This window comes from Cetorhinus maximus, chromosome 13 (genome assembly GCF_964194155.1).
Source record: "Cetorhinus maximus chromosome 13, sCetMax3.hap1.1, whole genome shotgun sequence".
Lineage (NCBI taxonomy): Eukaryota > Metazoa > Chordata > Chondrichthyes > Lamniformes > Cetorhinidae > Cetorhinus > Cetorhinus maximus.
In genome coordinates this window covers 94421919-94442030 of record NC_135891.1, presented here as the reverse complement: position 1 = coordinate 94442030, position 20112 = coordinate 94421919, and the positions used below count along the sequence as shown (strand labels likewise).

Genomic DNA, 20112 nt, shown 5'->3' with positions numbered 1-20112 from the left:
AACATGAAAGATTTTTATATTATGGAAAAAGTAAATTCCAAAGACATATGGGAACAATGGGATTTACAGATTAAAGGGGAAGAAATATATTTAAAGAAGGATGGAAGGTTGTATCAGGGGTGGCCATGTAAGTCTAAAAGATACACTGTGTGAAACAGAATTAGGGAAACAGCCTCCAGCCACTTCGCAGAAGTTTGCTGTTCCAGTAACCAAAGTTGTGTTAAAAGCTTTTGGAATTCCACTGTTGAGTGGGTGCCTGTTGCAACCTTGCTGGATTGCCTATCTAAATTTAAAATCTATTTTCAACTGTTGCATTAAAGGGGGTGTGCACCTGGGAGTCAGATTAATTAGGAATTTTGGGATTTGTTATAATATTAAATAATGGTGTAACTGTAATCTTGTGTATGTGTTTTATTCCTTTCTTTTGTTGATAAATGTTTTAATTTAGTTTTTAAAACCTCTAAAGTGTTAGTGGGTTCATTACTTCTGAATTCTGTGCACAAATTTTACAGTAATAAATACAAATTACAAAACTATGTGATAGCGTGGCTAAGTTTCCCTTGTGGATTTGGTCAGCTTGCAAATACCACCTGCTGTATCATAACAGTACCATCTACAAGATACACTGCAGGAGCTCACCAAGACTCCTCAGACAGCATCGTACAAAGCCACGACCGATACCATCTATGACAAGAGCAGCAGATACGTGGGAACACCACCACCTACAATGTCCCCTCAAGCCACATCCTGACTTGGAAATACATCACCGTTCCTTCACTGTCACTGGGTCAAAATCCTGGAACTCCTTCCCTAACAGCACTGTGGGTGCAACTACAGACTGGACTGCAGCTTCTCAAAGACAAGTAAGGATGGGCAATAAATGCTGGTATAGCCAGCAATGCACACATCCCATGAACGAATATAAAAAAAAAGTCATGATCACCTTGAATGAGGGAGCAGGCCACATGGTCTTCTCTTGTTCCTATTTCTCATGTTTTTAAATATTTAAATCATTATTTCCCTTCAGTATTTCTCAGATGATACAACAGGTGGACATAACATTGGATTATGAGATAAGCATTGAGATAAGTGCATTTAAAATAAAAATAGGGGATGTATTAAATGAACTGATCAGGCTCAAAGAGAATAAACCCCCTGGTCTGGATGGATTGCATCCATGCATTTTAAAAGAATCTAGGAAACTAAGAGATAGCAGAGTCATTACGACACAAGTTTAATGTTTCCTTAGAAAAAGATGTAGTGCCAGGGAGCTGAGGGATAGCTAACCTATATTTAAGACAGATAGAACATGTCCAATGAATTATAGAACAATTATAGCTTAACATCGGTGATAGAAAAAAATAATGGACTGCCTACTAAAGGACAGAATAAAAGATCTAGAAATGAAAAATATAGCAGTGAATCATCAGCATGGATTTCAAAAGGGCAAATCTTGCTTGATAAACTTTATTGAATTTTTTGAGGAGGTGACAGAGAGTAGACAATGGTAATGCAGGAGATGTGAATTATCTGAATTTGCAAAAGGCCTTCGATAAGGTGCCCTATAATAGACTAATGAAAACAATCAGAGGACATGTGGCAGGATGGATTGCTGGCGGGCTTCAAAATAGAAAGGAGAGGTTGGGAGTAAAGAGTAGCTATTCACAGGGGTGGAGGGTGGGAACTGCTGTTCCACAAGGATCAGTATTGTGACCACTGCTGTTTACAATTAATGACTTATTTTTTTGGAATCGTAAACACAATTTCTAAATTTGCAGATAACACCAAATTGACGGGGAAGGGGGGCATAGTCAATACCGAGGACTGAAACAATTTACAGGACAGTATTAATTAACTTGTAAAGTCTGCAAATAATTGGCAAGTGAAGTTCAACACAGATAAATGTGAATTAGGAAGAACAGTAAGTTCACTTATTAATTAGAAGGTGCAAGTCTAGAATTGCCGGGTAAATGCCAGTGTTGTAGTTGTACTGGAACAGCTTAGCTAAGGATGCAGCTAGTTCAGGAGTACAAGTCTTAAGTAGTATTGCTGGAATGTTGTTGAGATCCAAAGTCTTGGCAGTATCCTGCGCCTTCAGCCATTTCTTGATATCACATAGGGTGAATCAAATTAGCTGAAGACTGGCATTTGTGATGCTGGAGACCTCAGGTGGAGGCCCAGATGAATCATCCACTCGGCATTTGAAGATTGTTGCAAATGCTTCAGCCTTGTCTTCTGCACTGATGTGCTGGACTCTCCCTTCATTGAAGATGGGGTTATTTGTGGAGCCTTCTCCTCCAGTTAGTTGTTTTGATTGTCCACCACCATTCACGGCTGGATGTGACAGGACTGCAGAGCTTAGGTCTGATCCGTTGGTTGTGGAATTGCTTAGCTCTGTCTACCACATGCTGCTTCTGCTGTTTGGCATGCAAGTAGTCCTGTGTTGTAGTTTCACCTCATTTTTAGATATGCCTGGTGCTGCTCCAGGCATGCCCACCTACACTCTGCATTGAACCAGGGTTGATCCCATGGTTTGATGTTAATCTTAGAATGGGGGATATGCCGGGCCATGAGGTTCCAGATTGTGATTGTATACAATGCTGCTGCTGCTGATGGCCCACAGCCCCTCATGGATGCCCAGTTTTGAGTTGCTAGATCTGTTCGAAATCTATTCCATTTAGCATGGTGGTAGTGCCACACAACACAATGGAGGGTATCCTCAATGTGAAAACGAGATTTGGTCTCCATAAGGTCTATGCAGTGGTGACTCCTACCAACACTGTCATAGACAGATGTATCTGCGACAGGTAGATTGGTGAGGATGAGATCAAGTAGGTTTTCCCTCTTGATGGTTCCCTCACCACTTGCTGCAGACCTAGTCTAGCAGATATGTCCTTTAAGACTCAGCCAGCTCGGTCAGTAGTGGTGCTACCGAGCCCACTCTTGGTAATGGACATTACTGTCCCCTACCCAGAGTACCTTCTGCGCTCTAGCCACCCTCAGTGCTTCCTCCAAGTGCTGTTCAACATGGAGGAGTACTGATTCATCAGCTGAGTAGGGGTAGGAGGTAAGTGGTAATCAGCAGGAAGTTTCCTTGCTCAGGTTTGACCTGATGCCACGAGACTTCACGGTTCAGAGTTGATGTTGAGGACTCCCAGGGAAACTCCCTCCCGACAGTATAAGAATGTGCCACCATTTCTGATGGGTCTGTCCTGTTGGTGGGACAGGACATACCCATGGATGGTGATGGTGTTGTCTGGGACATTGTCTGTAAGGTATGATGCTGTGAGTATGACTATATCAGACTGTTGCTTGACTAGTCTGTGGGACAGCTCTCCCAACTTTGGCACGAGCCCCCATGAACTAGTAAGGAGGACTTTGCAGGGTTGACAGGGCTGGGTTTGCAGTTGCCATCTCCAATGCCTGGTGATCCATCTGATTTCATTCCTTTTTGTAGACTTTATGGGGGTTTGATACAACCGAGTGGTTTGCATGGCCATTTCAGAGGGCATTTAAGAGTCAACCACATTGCTTTGGGTCTGGAGTCACACGTAGGCCAGACCAGGCAAGGACAGCTGATTTAGTTCCCTAAAGGACATTAGTGAACCAGTTGGCTTTTTATGAGAATCGACATGGTTTCATGGTCACTATTACCAAGACTAGCTTTTTTGAATTCCAGATTTATTAAAGAATTTAAATTCTACCAGCTGCCGTGGTGGGATTCAAACCCATGTTCCCAGTGCATTAGCCTGGGCCTCTGGATTACTAGTTCAGTAACATTACCACTACGCCACCGCCTCCCCCTAAACTGCAGATAAAATCAAAGATATTGCCATTTTCTGCCTTAACTTCCACATTCTTTATAATGACTGCATGAGGCTCTTCAATTTCATATAATGTCGCAATCAGTCCAATGCAATCCAAACAGGAGTGAAATCCATCCTGTTCCTTTCTGATTATTTCATGAGCCCCCAAATCAGTTGATACATTTGCCATGATAAGCTGAAGAACCACTGATAGTGTGATTCTTTCATAGTTTTTTGACCTGATTAGGATTCCCCCTTCTTAGAAGTAAAGCCACTGTATGATCTGGAACATAGAAGATATGCATGTATCTAACACAGTAAACGCATGTATTTGTCCATCTCAGCAGAATAGCTCCTCGCTGAAGCAGTGGTTTCTGTCATTGTTCTCCAGCAGCATTCCTGTTATTCCTTCCACTGGAGCAGTTTCCAGTCATCCGATTTAACTCTCATCAAAGCCTGCCATCCTGCCAATAACAAGGAGATGCAGTACGGTATCCACATCCTCCTAGAAAACTGGTTTGAAGACTTCCACCTTTTTATATTTCATGGGATCTGAGGGTCACTGGCAATGTTAGTGTTTATTGCCCATCTCTAATTGTCCTTGAGTAGGTAGTGGTGAGCCGCTTACAACTGAGTGACTTGCTAGGTTATTTCAGAGGGCAGTTAAGAGCCAACCACATTTGGTACAGGTCTGGAGTCACATGTAGGTCAGACCAGGTAGGGTGGCAGTCCTTTTTATTGAACCAAATGGATTTTTAATGACAATCCATAGATTCATGATCATTATTAATGAGACTAGCATTTTATTCCAGATTTATTTCATTGAATTTAAATTCACTTGGTTGTCGCGGTGGGATTTGATCTCATGACTCCAGCGCAGTGGTCAAGGCCTTGGGATTACTGATCCAGTAACATTACCACTACTGTTTCCCTATCTTGACCACAAACACCATTTGTTTCAAGCTCCTGACAGAGCTTATAACAACATATTCAACTAGATGCCAGCTCCATATGGCACTCTCTCCAAATGACATGAACGCCCTCGCCCATAGGTTTTTGAAGACAATCAATCTTGTCAGTCATTGGTGCTAGCCTGAAGGAACCCTTTGGATCATGACTTATGACAGATTTTATGTAGTGGGAAGTTTATTTAGGATCATAGTCTAATCTTGTGTTCTTACAGATGAATGCAACTCTGTAATGATCCTTCTGGCTTAATTATGGCCAGAATTTTTAGGCTGGCTGGGTTTCCCTTCCCAGGAATACATCCTCACCAACACTGTCTGCCCTGCAGCAATTTCACGTTCCAATGAGCATTAACTGGCTGGAGGCGGGACTTCCACCCCTCACTCAGGAGGAAGTCCTGCCTCAGAGACCTGCCAACCAAACTCTAGTCCTTGCAGTACCAAAAGCTGCAGTAGACAGGGCTAGGGCTGCATGCAGTCCCCAGAGCCTGGTAAGTTTTGGGTGTCTTAGACCAGGGAGGGTAGGGGAGGCCTGGGGGTGTGAACAGTGGGGTATTGGGGTGGGGTGGAGAGGCTGGGGGAGAGGGAGGTCCTCCGGTTACCGGACCTTAGGGGGAGGGGGTGTTGCTCACGATGTTAAAAGGGGACTGCTGATGGAGTTGTTCCCCTGCCCCCCAACCTTCCCACCTGAAGCCTGAACCCGATTATTTTCGGGCTTCCCTGGAACTCCTCCCGCCAGCCTAAAAGTTTAGGCTGGGTGGGAAATGGCCTTTAAGCGGTCAATAATTGGCCACTTAAGGGCCTCAATTGGAGCAAGGGTGGGTGGTCCAGCTGAGGCCTTGCCTGCATCAGCATAAAATTGCAGAGAGGTCAGGGTATGTGGGAACCCAGCAGGAAGCCCATCCAAGGAAATTTACGCACACCCCCTGCCTACAAACCCACCAGAGGGGAGCGTAAAATTCTTCCCTATGTGCTCTGTCATTAGGTATCTTATCAACAGCTTATAATTACTCCACAGAGGCGACAAGTACCACTTTAAAGACCTTCTGTTTTCACCAAAAAACTGTCCTGCCTTTGCACTTACATTAACAGGATCCTGCTTTTCAAATGTGCAATGAACAAGCCCCAGCTTGTTTGCTTAACTTTTTAACTGTAGAGGAAAGGCAATCATTGGTAAAATCATATGCCATCAACTCCACCCCATCAGCAATTGTAATAGATCACACCCAGAGTACTGTTACAGTTTTGGTCTCCTTACTTAAGAAGAGATACGTTTGCATTAGAAGCAGTTCGGAGAAGATTCATTAGGCTGATGTAGGAGTTGTGTTATGAGGAAAGATTGAGCAGGTTGGGCCTTTACTCATTGGGGTTTAGAAGAATGAGAGGCGATCTTATTGAAACATATAAGATCCTGAGGGGGCTTGACAGGGCAGATGCTGTGGGGATGTTTCCCCTCCTGTGGGAATGTAGAACTAGGGGGTACATTTAAAAATAAGGGATCTCCAACTTGAGACAATGATAAGGAGGAATTTCTTCTCTCAGAGGGTTGTTCGTATTTGGAATTCTCGTCCACAGAGAACAGTGGAGGCTGGGTTATTGAGTATATTTGATAAGGGAGACAAGGGTTATGGGGGACAGGCAGAAGAGTGGAGTTAAGGCCATAATCACATCAGCCATGATCTTATTAAATGGTGCAGCAGGCTCGATGGGCCGAAAGGCCCAGTCCTACTCCTATTTCTTAAGATCTTATACGAATGCTGTTATCAGTTTTTTCTGAATCAAATCTAGTTCAGTATTGCTGACAGAAGAGACATGTCTAAGCTTTTCACCTTGCACTCATCAGGGCACACACAAGAATGCCAATGTCAGGGGAAGCAACAACTTTATACTGTATGAGAAGAGAGTGCTGATTGGTTGGCAAGTGGACCCTGATTGGTGGAGGTGTTGCCATGGACGATGCACCACTGATGGTGACTGAGTTAACTGCCAAGCATTGTTTGAAATTTAAACCAGGCAGCTTGACCCTGATTGGTCAAGGCATTGCCTTGAGGAATGAGTCAGCAAATGGCTGTCACTTGTTTTGTTTAGCTGAAACAGGCACAATGTGTGTACATGTTCTTTCTGCCCGCAAAGAACAGGGCCCTATGTATTAATATATGTAGCTTCCAGTACATGCAAATGCCCAAATAGATGCTGTTGCCATGGGATCCCTCTAGGCTCAGCTCTCGCAAACATCGTTGCTGGATTCCATGAGAAACGGATCTTCGATGGAACGACACCTAACCTCCTACCCCTCGCATATTTCTAATATGTGAATGATACGTTTGCTACATTTAAATCCGCAGCTGCATGTGACAATTTCCTTACATGTCTCTAATGGGCTCTATTCTGTGCTCAAATTCACCTATGAAATGGAGCAGTCAAATTAACTCCCCTTCCTTGACGTACTAGTTGAGAAATCTGCCAGGGAATACTCTATCATGGTCTACTACAAGCTTACATTCACTGGTCAATATATGCACTAGGATTCTTATAGTTCCACACGCTATAAGATTGGTCTTATCAGCAACTTTGTAAATAGGGCCTGAGCCATTTGCTCACCATGCAAGCTTGATGCCAAAATAGGGTGCATCAAAGGCATCCTGCAGGATAATGGCTACCCTGATCAGATCATTTCGCAATGTATATCACGCAAACTCATGAACAGGCCTAAGGCTGTCACTCCCAGCCCTGAAAAGTGCCCAGTCTACCTCAGATTACCTTAGAAAGGCAAGCTATCTCAAAAATTTGAGCAACAGGTGAAGCTAGCTGTTTTACGCTGCTACTATGCAGCAGCAACACGAGTGGTATTCGCCACTAACAGGATGCTGCCATCAAGCCAAAAAGATGTCTGCCTATCACACAAATGAGTAATGTGGTATATGAATTTCAGTGCCAGTGTGATGGTAGCTATGTAGGCTGTATGTCCCAAAACTGGCGAATAGTATCAAATAGCATGACCCCGCCGCTGTTCGGAAAGGGCAGGGTACAGACCAAACCCTGATTGCAAAACTCAAAGCACAGCGTCCAGCATTAGATGAGATTCTGTGATTGGACAACATTTGCTAAATAATCCTCAATGTGCCAAGAATTACGCTGACAACCAATTTAAGATTGTCAGTCAGGCTCACAGTATGGCACATTTGCATGTACTGGAAGCTACATATATTAATATACAGGGCCCTGTTCTTTGTAGACAGAAAGAACAAGTATACACATTGTGCCTGTTTCAGCTAAACAAGATAAGTGACAGCCATTTGCTGACTCATTCCTCAGGGCAACGCCTTGACTAATCAGGGTCAAGCTACCTGGTTTAAATTTCAAACAATGCTTGGCAGTTAACTGTCAGTCACCATCAGTGGTACATTCCCCATGGCAACACCACTTGCCAACCAATCAACACTCTCCACACACATAAATTGTTGTTTTCCACCTTATATCAGTTTTCTTGCAAGTGTCCTGATGAGTGCAAGATGAAAAGTTTAGACATGTCTCTTTTTCTGGCAATATTCAAGTTCTGTACTACCAAACAACTATATCTAGTTTATGCAAAATTGTAGCTAGATAGTGCACTGAGATTTTAAAAGATGAAACTATGGCTAATTGGATTTCCATTGTCCTTTGCCTTGTGTTTGTGGGTAGAGCACATATGTAATTCTGGCTAGGAATAGGAACAGAAGGGAGCTTATTGTCTGTGACTGCCAGGTTTATTTATATGTAGAGAATAGATAGTGGGAAATCAATTCAGCAGGATTTTGCTTGATTGCAGAAGGTATAGTTACAGTTAAAAATCATAGAAAATTTACAACATAGGAGCCCATTTGGCCCATGGTGCCTGATGAAGAATTCCCCAAACTAATCCCACCTTGCTGCACCAGGCCCATAGTCCTGCAGGTCATGGTTCTTCATGTAGACATACAAATTTTTTTTTAATGTGGTGAGAGTTTCTGCCCTACCATCTTTTCAGGCAGTGAGTTCCAGGTTCCTACCACCCTCTGAATGAAAAAATGTTTCTTCACCTTGCCTCTTATTCTTTTATCAATTTCTTTAAATCTCTGCCCCCTGGTTTTTGACCCCTCTGATAAATAGCTCATCCCTATTTACTCTAACTAGGCTCCTCATGATTTTATACACCTCAATTAATTCACCACTTCACCTTCTTTGTTTGAAGCAAAACAGCCCCAGCCTGTCCCATCTTTCATCATAACTAAATTTTTCCAGTCCTGGCAACAGCCTTGTAAATATTCTCTGCATCCCTTCAATGCAATCACAGCTTTCCTGTAATGCAATGACTGAAACTGTACGCAGTACTCAAGCTGTAGTTTAATTAGTTTAGTATACGATTCTAGTATAACCTCCCTGGGCTTATATTCTATGCCTCCACTAATAAAGGAAAGCATGTCATATGCTTCTGAACCACTTTATCGATCTTTAAGGATTTGTGTGTGCATATGCAACCCAAGGTACCTCTGTTCCTCCACACTACTCAGTATCCTCCCCTTTACTGTATATTCCCTTTCCTTGTTGCACCTCCCAAAATGCATTCCCTATTTTCCTGCAGTCTAAAGCTTTCCTCCTCACTGTCAAGCACATGACCAAATTTTGTATCATCTGCATACTTCTTTATCATGCCCCCTACATTAGAGTCTAAATCTGTACTACCAAACAACTATAGCTAGTTTATGTAAAATTGTAGCAAGATAGTGCACTGAGATTTTAAAAGATGGAATTATGGCTAATTGAATTTCCATTGTCCTTTGCCATGTGTTTGTGGGTAGAGCACATATATAATTCTGGCTAGTAATAGGGACAGAAGGGAGCTTATGTTTTCCTGCAGTCAAAAGCTTTCCTTCTCACTGTCAAGCACAAGGCCAATTTTTGTATCATCTGCAAACTTCTTTATCATGCCCCTTACATTAGAGTCTAAATTATTAATATAAACTGCAAAGAGCAAGGACTGAGCACCAAGCCCTGCAGATCCCCACAGGTCTTCCAGGCGCAAAAACATTACCCTTCCAGGCGTCAACTATTACCCTTTGCCTTGTAGCACTAAGCCAATTTTAGATCTAATTTGCCACACTCCCTTGGATCCCAAGGGCTTTTAGTTTTTTGACCAACCTGCCATGCGGAACCTTGTCAAAAGCCTTGCTAAAATTCATGTCGACCACATCCATTGCACTTCCCTCATGAACCCTATCAGTTACCTCCTCAGAAAATGCAATCCAGTTAGTCAGAGCTGACCTTCCTTTTACAAATTGGTGCTGACTTTCCTTGATTGATCTCAGCCTTTCCAACTGAAATTCTTCCAGTCCAAACAACACTTCATTCTCTTGGTAATATTAAGCTTGGACAATATACATATCAGAAGATTCATCTAACAACCACTGTATTTATATGTATCTGCTTCCACATTGAGCTGCAGTTCATAGAGTCACAGAAGAGAAAACATTTGCAGGACTACAAAGGAAAGGCGGGAGAGTGGAACTCGGTGGGTTGCTCTTGTAGAGACATGATGGGCCGAATGATGTCTTTCTGTGCTGTAACCATTCTTTGACTCTAAATGATTAATGATATCTGAAATGGAATTCCTGTGACATATCATAATCGGATGAGACTGTAAACAGTGGGCAAACAAAATAGGCCAGCCTGATGTTGAACATCCAATTCATAGTCAATGGATGTCTGCAGACAGAGGATGTGTGCCTTCCAACCTACTCACTCTGATAAAAATAGACAATGCTGCAAATATTCAGCAGGTCTGGCAGCATCATTGGAGCAAGACAAAAAGAGTTAACGTTTCTGGTCAATGGCCTTTCATCATGTTATTCTCCCCACAGATGCACCAGAACTGCCATATGCAGCATTTACTGTTATTACTTCCGATTTCCAGCATTTGGAGCGCATTGCTTGTGTGGGCAGAGGGACCTGTCCAACAATAACTCCCTAAAACAGAATGAGTTACAGACCAAACCAGGCTCACCATGCTGACGCGCATGCGCACTGCAGTCTGGCAAGGACATACAGCAACCGATTTGTTCCCATTCCTTTACCGTCCATCACTCATGAAGCCGCCACTGCCCGGTGACGAATTTACAAACAAGCACCTCCCCAAGGATAATCCCTGAAGTCCCGCACCATCACCATCACCAAGCCAACATTCAGCAGGCGGCGCATGCGCATCCAGGGGAATGTCCATCAAGGACAGTTAGCCCCGCCCCTCCCCAGCGATCAGCATCATGTGCGCATGCGCTATCGCTTGAATGTCCATCAATGACAGTTAGTCCCGCCCTTTACCCTACCTCCGGCGATCAGCATCAAGTGCGCACGCGCATTCAGGAGACTGTCCAACGACAGTTGGCCCCGCCCACCCCCCCCTCCCCTTGCGAACAGCATCAAATGCGCCCGCGCAATGTTCACCAATGCCCGAAAGTGGCGCGGCCAGAATAAGCCGCATGCGCATAGCTATCTTCCGTTCGCGAAGGATTGTGGGGACGCGGAGAATCCTAAAATGGCGGATCTGGCAAACGAAGGTAAGCAAGTGAAAACGGCGACGGACTAGTAGGACGCGGCAGAAGCGAGGCGGGAGTTCAGCTTCTTAATCCAGGATGTGTACAGTGGCGGTGTCGGTGTCTGCCTCATGCTCAATCCAGTGTCGCTCTTCACTGAATGGCTAGAGAAGGGGGAGGAACGGGGCGCACACACCCACAACAAAACACCGGCTAACCAGGCCTCAGTGAGCTACCAGAGCGCCAAACAAATCAATAACAACAAAAACAGATGGTAATATTCGGTTGGATAGATACAAGAGGGAGGAATAGGATATAAAAAAGAGAGAACAAGTCTGTTAGACGTAAAGAGTGAGGAACGGAAAGAGACTGGACCACCTTAAAACTGAAAACGAGAAAGGGACATGTTCGAGAGGGAGGAATAGGAAACGAAGGGTTAGTTAGAAAGGACTGAAAGTGATGGGGAGAAAAAAGGATGGAAGAGAGAAAGCGATCAGGGCGGAGGGGAGAGAGCAACTAGGGAAACGTGGAGGGAGGAAGAGCAGCGTGGAGGGGGATTAAGGGGGAGAATGAGGGTAGGAGCTCCTGATCGGGGTGGGGGGTGGAGGGGAGGGAGTGATCAGAATGAAGGTCGTGAGAGATGAGGTGGAATTGGCCTGAGGGGACTGTGTGATCAGGATGCAGATGGGATGGTGTGAGTATGGGTGAAGTGAGGGGAATTGGAGCTCAGGATACAGGGCAGTAGAGATTGGGGAGTGAGGAAAAGCAGGATGGAGGAACAGGGGAAAATCAGGGTGGAAGGGAATGAAACATCAGGGAGGGGGTGATCAGGGTGAAAGAGAATGTATGATGGGTAGAGGGTAGAGAAGGGTGGATGTAGGTGCAGTGAAGAGACTTAGCGGCAGTTAGAGTGGCTGTGGAGGGGGTGAGTGGCATATTAAAAAGGCACAGAAGAATATGAAAGGGCTGGTGAGTTTTATAGTACAGAAATCATAGGACGTTTAGTTTCTTGCGCTTGTTCTGCAGATCAGTATGTTTCAACTCCATTTACCAGCCTTTTCTCCATATCCCTTGAATTCCTATCAACAAAATTCTGTTGATCTCAACTGTGAACATTTAAATTGACTCAACCTAGAATTTTGCAAAAGATAGTTCCATATTTTCTCAATACCCATTGTATTCGAGGGGGATAAAATGCTAGCTAAACTCACTCCAAAGTGACCTAATTCTAATTTTGAGGTTATTATCTTGTATTCTGAATTCCCCTACTGGAGGAAATAATTTCTCTGTACCTACCATATTTGGTCTTACTCATTTTAAAGACCTTTTTCAGATCACTCTTCAACCTACTAAATGAAACCAATATGCAACCTGTCTTCATAATTTAATAATTTTTTCCCCAATAACATCATAAATGAGCATTGGGAAGCCATCAGAGAGGAGATTTTGTCTCCTCTCCACCAGAACTTTCTCAAAGGGGAGAGGAAGGACATCCAAAGCTAACGGACCCTGGATGACTAAAGAGAAGAGATTGAGATGAAGTGGGAAAAGGAGGCTGATCATAAATATCAGTTTCATAATTGAGTAGAGAACCAAACCAAAAGGCATGGGGGAACTGAAAAAAGAAATCAGGAGAGCTGGTTGGAGTCACATCTAGAACAAAAGAAAATGATAGTGGTCATTGGAGGCCTTTATCTCAGCCTGAGGACCTCGCTGCAGGAGTTCCTCATGTTGGTGCCTTGGCCCCAACCATCTGCAGCTGCTTCATCAATGACCTTCCTTCCATCATAAGGTCAGAAGAAGGGATGTTCGTTGATGATTACACAGCATTCAGTATCGTTTGCAACTCCAGATACTGAAGCAGTCCGTATCCATATGTGGCAACACCCGGACAATATTCAGGCTTGGGTTGATAAATGGAAAATAATTTAAGTGCCAGGCAATGACCATCTCCCTTTGACATTCAATGGCACTACAATGCATAAGTCAGGAGTGTCATGGAATACTCTCCACTTGCCTGAATGAGTGCAGCTCCAGCAACATTCAAGAAGCTTGACACCATCCAGGACAAAGCAGCCCGCTGATTGGCACCCCCTCCACCACCGACGGACAATGGCCTCAGCATGTACCAAATACAGGATGCACTGCAACAACTCATCAAGCCCCCTTTGACAGCATCTTCCACACCTGTGACCTCTGCTACCTAGAAGAACAAGGACAGCAAATGTGGCAACACCACCACCTGCAAGTTCGCCTCCAAGTCACACGCCGTCCTGACTTGGAACTATTTTGTCGTTTCTTTACCGCTGGGGCAAAAACCTGAAACTGTCTTCCTGATAATACTGTGGATTCCCTTACACTTAGTGACTGCAGTGATTCAAGAAAGCAGCTCACCACCACCACCTCATGGGCAATAAGGGATGGGCAACAAGTGCTGGCCTGGTCAACAAGTGCTGGCTTTGCCAGTGATGCTCATATACCCATGGAAGATAGTGTATGAGAATAAATTAACAGGTAACATAAAAGAGAGCCCAAAAGTCTTTTATATATTTACAATAGTAAACGGATAGCCAAAGTTGGTGCCAATGAGGGAACAAAAAGGCAATTTCCTTCTGGAGGTAAAGTAAAGATGGAAATTGTAGAGGCTCTGGCCACAATCATCCAATTCTGCCTGGATATGGGGGTACTGCTGGATGAATGGAGAATTGCAAATGTTACACCCCTGTTCAAAAAAGGCGGAAGGGATAAACCCGGTATCTACTAGCCAGTCAGCCTAATGATGGTGGTGAGGCAACCTTTAGCGACAATAATCTGGAATGAAGTTAATTGGCACTTGGAAAAATGTGTGCTAATAAATGTAAATCAGCACAGAGTTGTTAAAGAAAAATCTGTTTGATTAACTTGATTGAGTTCTTCAGTTAATGGAGACAGTTGAAAGAGCCCTAGAATTGAATCACAGAATGATACTGTACAGAAGGCAGTCATTTAAACCATCATGCCTCTGCTGGGCCTTTCACAGAACTATTCAGTTAATCCTGTGCTCCCCTTCTCTTTCTCCATTGCCCTCCAAATTTTATTTGTTCAAGTATTTACCCAATTCTCTTTTGAATGTTACTGTTCAATCTTCTTCTACAAGTTAATCAGGCAGTGCATTCCAGGTCTCAACAACTCTGCATTTAAAAAAAAAAAGCTTTCACCATGTAGCCTCTGGTTTTTGTGCCAAACACCTTAAATTTGTGTTCTGTGGTAATTGACCCTTCTGCTCCTGCAAGCAGTTCCTCCTTTTATTTATTTTAAACTATTCATGATTTTGAACACCAATCAAATCTCCTCTTAATATTTTCAGATTTAAGGTGAACATTTATATAGCTGAGAGTTGTGCAGTTGAAGATATGGGAGCATAGCCTTAATATTAGAATGAGACCTCGTAGTGTGTGCATTGACAGTGGCAAAAGAAGTTGGTAAGACTGTTAAAAGGGTATATGGCATCTTTTGCTTTATTAACAGATGCATAGGAGATTAAATTGGTCTACACCAGCAGTGTGAAACAGGCTTGTTGTGAATTGCGAGCTGATTCTTCACTGCACCCTATCAGCTTTCCACTGAAGTTCATAAAACGATAGTTCAGTCTCTTTTTGGTGACTCGTTTCCTAGTCTCACTTGGTTTTACTTGCTTTGAAATGAAAAGACTTGGTAAAATTTTCCAAGTCAATGGAAAGTAAAAAGTAACGCTGTGAAATATTGGCTGCTGATTTGCTACCAGGCTATTTTGCTGGCGTATACCAATTTCACCCCCAGAGAGTACAAGAACAGGAGCCCCAGCTAGAGTATTGTGTCCAATTCTGGGCACCACATTTTGCGAAGATTATCAAAACCCTGGAGAGGGCGCTGAGGAAATTTGCTGCAATTGTGTTAGGGGAATGAAAGAATTCAATTACGTGGAGGAGCTAGAAAAACCGGGACTGTTCTCCTTGGAGAAGAGAAGGTTTAGAAGAGATTTGATAGAGGCATTCAAAGTCACAAGGGTTTTGTTTTTATTGAGTAAATGAGGGGAAGCTGTTTCCAGTAGTAGGAGAGTCAGTAACCAGAGGACACAAATTTAAGCATTAGGAAAATATAATAGGTGACATGAGGAAATAGGTTTTTTGCACAGTGAGTTGTTATGATCAAGCACAGTCATGATTGGCTGAATGGCCTCCTTCTGTGCTTTGTCATTCCACAGTGACTCTGTACTCTATTTCGACAAGGCCAATTAATCTTTTCCTGAGGTACCCGAAACCGAACAGAGACCTCCAGATGGGGCCTGACCGAGGTTCTGTACAACTCGAGCACCTTTGCCTCACTTGTATTCCAATACCCTTAAAAAGGCCAATATTCCATAAATGTTTTTGAATGCAGGTGTGTTAGTTACAGTATGTACAAGAAGTGTGTGTGTAAACATGTGCATGAGGGTTGTGTGCATTATGCATTGTGTGAAAGATGAAGAGAGCCTGAAGGATTGTGTGCGCCATGGCACCTGTGTCTGTGAGACTGAGATGATGAGTGGATTGTTTGAGAGAGACTGAGATGAGTGTGAGTGAATGCCAGACTGATGTGTATCTGAGTATAATATTGTTTGTGAGGAGCAGTGTGAAGAAGATGGAATATTTGAATGCAGAGCTTTTATTATGGGTGTGTGTGCAATAAATAATATGTAAAAAAGCATGATGAACGTTCAGATAAGAACACATGAGGAAAGTGTGAGTATCAGCAGGTGTTTGAACAGTGAGAGTGCATATGAGGGAACTGAGAGTGCGTGCAAGTTCTTGAGATGGTTTATATCTTTGAGCAGTTCGTGTGTGTGTGCACAAAAGCAGTTGTGTGTTTTAGTGAGTGACAGAGAGGCACGTTCAGGAGGTTGGAGGATGTAAGGGAATGCATCCAAGGGGAATGGGTGACTGAGAATAAAGGGAATGTTTTTGTGAGAGACTGGGCATACTTGAACAGGGAGTGTTTGTGTGGCTCTGGCACTACATGTTTGTGTGAGTGTAAGAAAAGTGTGAATGAGAGTGATGAGAGCATGTGTGAAAGAGCAGTGTGTATGAGAGACCCCCACAAAGGGTGGGAATGTGTGAGTGCATGTCATGGGGATGTGTAGGAAATAGTGTGACTGCAGTGGAGCAGTCATACATGAGAAGTATTTTTGTGACTCGTGAGAGAGGGAGCATGAAGGAAGGGTGTACCTGACTCTGTGTGCCAAGAGTGTGTATGAGAGATTGACTCTTTACACATGAAAGTAAGAAACTGCACAAGGGAAATGTAAATGAAAATGAGTGAGAATGAGCGTGAAGGAGGATGCATATCTGATAGAGCATGAGATTTGTGTGTCCATGACTGAGACCATGTGTATGCGAGGGTGGTGTAGCATATGGGGCTGTGCTCTGTGAGTGGGTAGTGTGAACTGTGTGTGAGGAGCATTTTTATGGGTTGAGTGACTGGACCTGAGGGGAGTCCGAGAGTGAGGTTGTGAGAATAATACATTTGAAGTGTGTGAGAGAGCACATAGGCAGAGTATTTGGAATAGTATATGGGAGTGCATAGAGTGTGAGGGTGAGTTGAAAGTGTATATGAGAGATTGAGGCGGCATGGAGTGTGTGAGGGGAAGGGAGTGCAGATGTGTGTCAGAGAGCTTGAGTGCAAATGAGTGTGCCAGACTGAATATTTCTGTAGTTTTCATCTTGTTGGAGAAAAGCAGTTGTGACTAAAATGTGCATACTAATTTATTCTTTGTTCTTTGTTCACAGAGAAACCTGCCATTGCTCCACCTGTTTTTGTATTTCAAAAAAACGAGAAAGGACAGAAGGTAAGGATTTTACATCAGTATTTGTTTCACAATATTATGTTTTGTGAAATAGCATTGTTCCGAGTTTGAATTATACTTTAGTTGTCTTCCAAGAATTTTGAAGTTGAAAGCATCTTGCTCAGAAAATACCCCGTCTCAACATATAGCAATCTAGATCCCATTTTAAAGGTGCCAATTAAGCCCAAATTAACTCACTTTTCTGAAGCCTGTTTCAGACATCGACTATCTAGTGTAGTGTATTTTTTCTTAATCTCTAACCTTGCTTGATACTTGTGAATTTTGTATTTTTTAAATTACCACGTGTATTAGTACTGACTGAAGATGCGAGACTTGAAGGAGTGGCGATGTAGTGTGTGTTTTGGGGTAGTAATGCATCAAGAAGGTTCAGGGGACTAGATGGTTTACCAGAGTGATTTAAATCTTGAGGTGTTGGAAATTCATGAAACAAACATCCACCTCTAAATGTCCTTGTGAGTGGTAGTGGGCAGTAAGTTCTGGTTGAATTGCGATTTGAACTCATGAAATCAGATATATATATTTTGTAAGAACGTGTTGTTAATGAGATAGCGATGTATCAAGAGGTTCAAATGGCTTTATAAATAGTAAGATTAAATGTTATCAAAAACCTGGGCTGATATTAAAATGGCTTTCAAGGTAGTATCCGTTAAAAAATCTATAGGAGTTAAACCAAGTTGAGGAATGAGAAAATCACTTTAATGTGGCCCCTTTTTAAAAATAGAAATAGTGAACTTATGTACTCTCCCAATATGAGACATCATCATTGGGATGTGGATCACTTGCCTATTTTGGATACACTGTGATAGCTTTAGGGTAAGATTTAGACTGCCTCAAATTCATTTCAGAAAGCAAGCAGACTTTAATATTGTCAGTCTCCAGTGCATAAAGTCCCAGAATCCGTGGCCTCTTCATTAATCTATTGTGCTATCGTGTCCTCTAGAAAGTAGCCTTGTTAAAAAGTTAGACATGACATTGTCCTGAACATAGCTATTTATAAAGGGGCCTGACTAATTTATTCCTTCTGTGGTGCTGTCAGACCTACTACCTTTTTATTCCTGGAGAGGGACAAAGGAAAGGGGAAAGTACATGAGCGGGAAATGGGACAGAATGAGCGCATAAGAGAGAGAGAGAGAACAATGCATTATATGGGCTCAGCTTTCACACTTGTTTGCCAGTGACACCCAGCTCCATCTCTCCATCAGTTCCCTGGACTGCTGTAGGAATGCCTATCTGACATCTAGTCTTGGATGAGTCACAACTTTTATCAGGTCAACATTGAGAACACTGAAACCATCGACTTCAACATCTGCCACAAATGTTCGTATTGATAGCATTTTTTTCTGGCCACTGTCTTGGGCTGAAAGACACCTTTCATAATCTTGGTGCCCTGAATAACCTTGTTAAGTTTATTCATGAAGATGATTTACTTTCACCCCTGCAATATTGTCTATTTTAGCCTATTTTTTGATGTCTGTGCTGGTCTCCTTGCCTCTATTCTTCATAAATTTCCAATCTCCTATTCCACTACAATAAATTCTCCTCTCCCGTTGCTTATCTTCGCAGACCTACATTAGATCCCTGCCCCCCAAGGTGTTCAATTTAATATTATTGTCCTTGCCTTCAAATTTCTCCATGCCCTTGCCTACCTCATCAATGAAATCTCATTCCAGCCATGAATTCTCTTCCTCCTTACACCTCAGAATTTCTGTTGCTTTAACTTCTGCCTTTTGTGGACCATCTCATTCCTTCGTCCAACCGCTGGAAGCAGAACTTTCATCCACATGTGTCCTATTCTCTGGAAGTCTGTATTAAAACCTGCACACCACTCCTCCTTCCCAAGATTTCTATCTTTGATCAAGCTTTCAGTCAAGCCTCTTAACCTTCCCCCTTCTGGGTGTGGCATTAAATTCCCTGTGCCTATCTGAAGCACCATGACATGTTTGTTTTACATTAAAGTGTTATATAAATATAACAGAAGGGTTATATCAGGAGAGTTAACATGTGATAGCAAAAGAGTGTGTATGAGAAGGAGGGGTGCAAATGTAAAATAAAGGAGAGGATGCAGGAGAGGAGAATTCAAAAATGTGATGGGAATGAAGTGGGTGGGGTAAGAGGAGGATTGTGGACAAGGGGTAGAGGGAGTGCCCCCGAGATGCTGGTATAGAAAAGCTGGATAGAAATGCTTCAGGTGAGAATGTGTGCACAAGCAGAGAGCGAAAGAGAATTTACACCAGAGCAAGAGCAAATATGGTAAGTACAGGCTGGAGGAAAGTCTAAGAATGAAGGACAAGAGTACATGTAAAAGCGATAGTGTTTGGCGAGTGGAAGGGATGAGGAGAAGGTTATTGTGTATATTGTGAGGTTGAGAGAGAAGAAGGAACAGAATGAATTTGGAAGAGAGAGTACATGAGGAGGAAGTCTTTTGGGTGGATAAAATGTTATGTATGGTTTGGGGGGTGGTTGGTGGTGATGGAGAGAGGATAGAGGAGAGCATAGGGGAAGGTAGAGAATATTATAAATCTGCGGTGATGCAAGCGGTGCTGATTGCCAGTTTCATTTCTTTCCTTCCTGAGAAATTAAGAAATTGTTGCATGGAGAAATCACAGTTGGATCACACCTCATTGTGTGGCATTGCACGACTGCATCATTACATTGTGTTGCTCGAATGCACGTGTTAGTGTGCTTATTTTACTTTGGTGCTAAAACTTCAATCATACTCAACTGTGCACCAGCATGTCCCCAACCCCTCAATACCATGGTCCTGCAGTAAGATGGGGATCAGCAACTGAACCACACCCTCTACTTCACATGCACATTATAACAAAAAGGACCGGGGCTGACTTTAGAGTAAAAAAATGAATAGATCTTTTGTGCTGTGGAGAAGCAGAGCCAATCATTGTTTTTAAAAAGGTTAAATTGATGAAATGCAAGCTAAT

At 43.0% G+C, this 20112-nt stretch overlaps 1 protein-coding gene and 1 long non-coding RNA gene across 4 annotated transcripts in view; one reads left to right on the top strand and one right to left on the bottom strand.

The window, feature by feature from the left end:
- LOC144688842 (uncharacterized) overlaps positions 1 to 10986 on the bottom strand; it is a 48248-nt gene extending 37262 nt beyond the window's left edge. For all 3 annotated transcript variants that reach the window (XR_013578489.1, XR_013578491.1, XR_013578490.1), the window contains exon 1: positions 10791 to 10986. This is a non-coding gene — a long non-coding RNA (uncharacterized LOC144688842). The remainder of the gene's footprint in view (positions 1 to 10790) is intronic.
- Positions 10987 to 11253: 267 nt separating this feature from the next.
- Positions 11254 to 20112, top strand: part of ranbp3b (RAN binding protein 3b) — a 112411-nt gene continuing 103552 nt past the window's right edge. The window contains exons 1-2 of the mRNA XM_078554746.1: positions 11254 to 11340; positions 17100 to 17158. Coding sequence (XP_078410872.1) covers positions 11319 to 11340; positions 17100 to 17158 — 81 coding nt within the window. The 5' untranslated portion in view covers positions 11254 to 11318. The remainder of the gene's footprint in view (positions 11341 to 17099; positions 17159 to 20112) is intronic.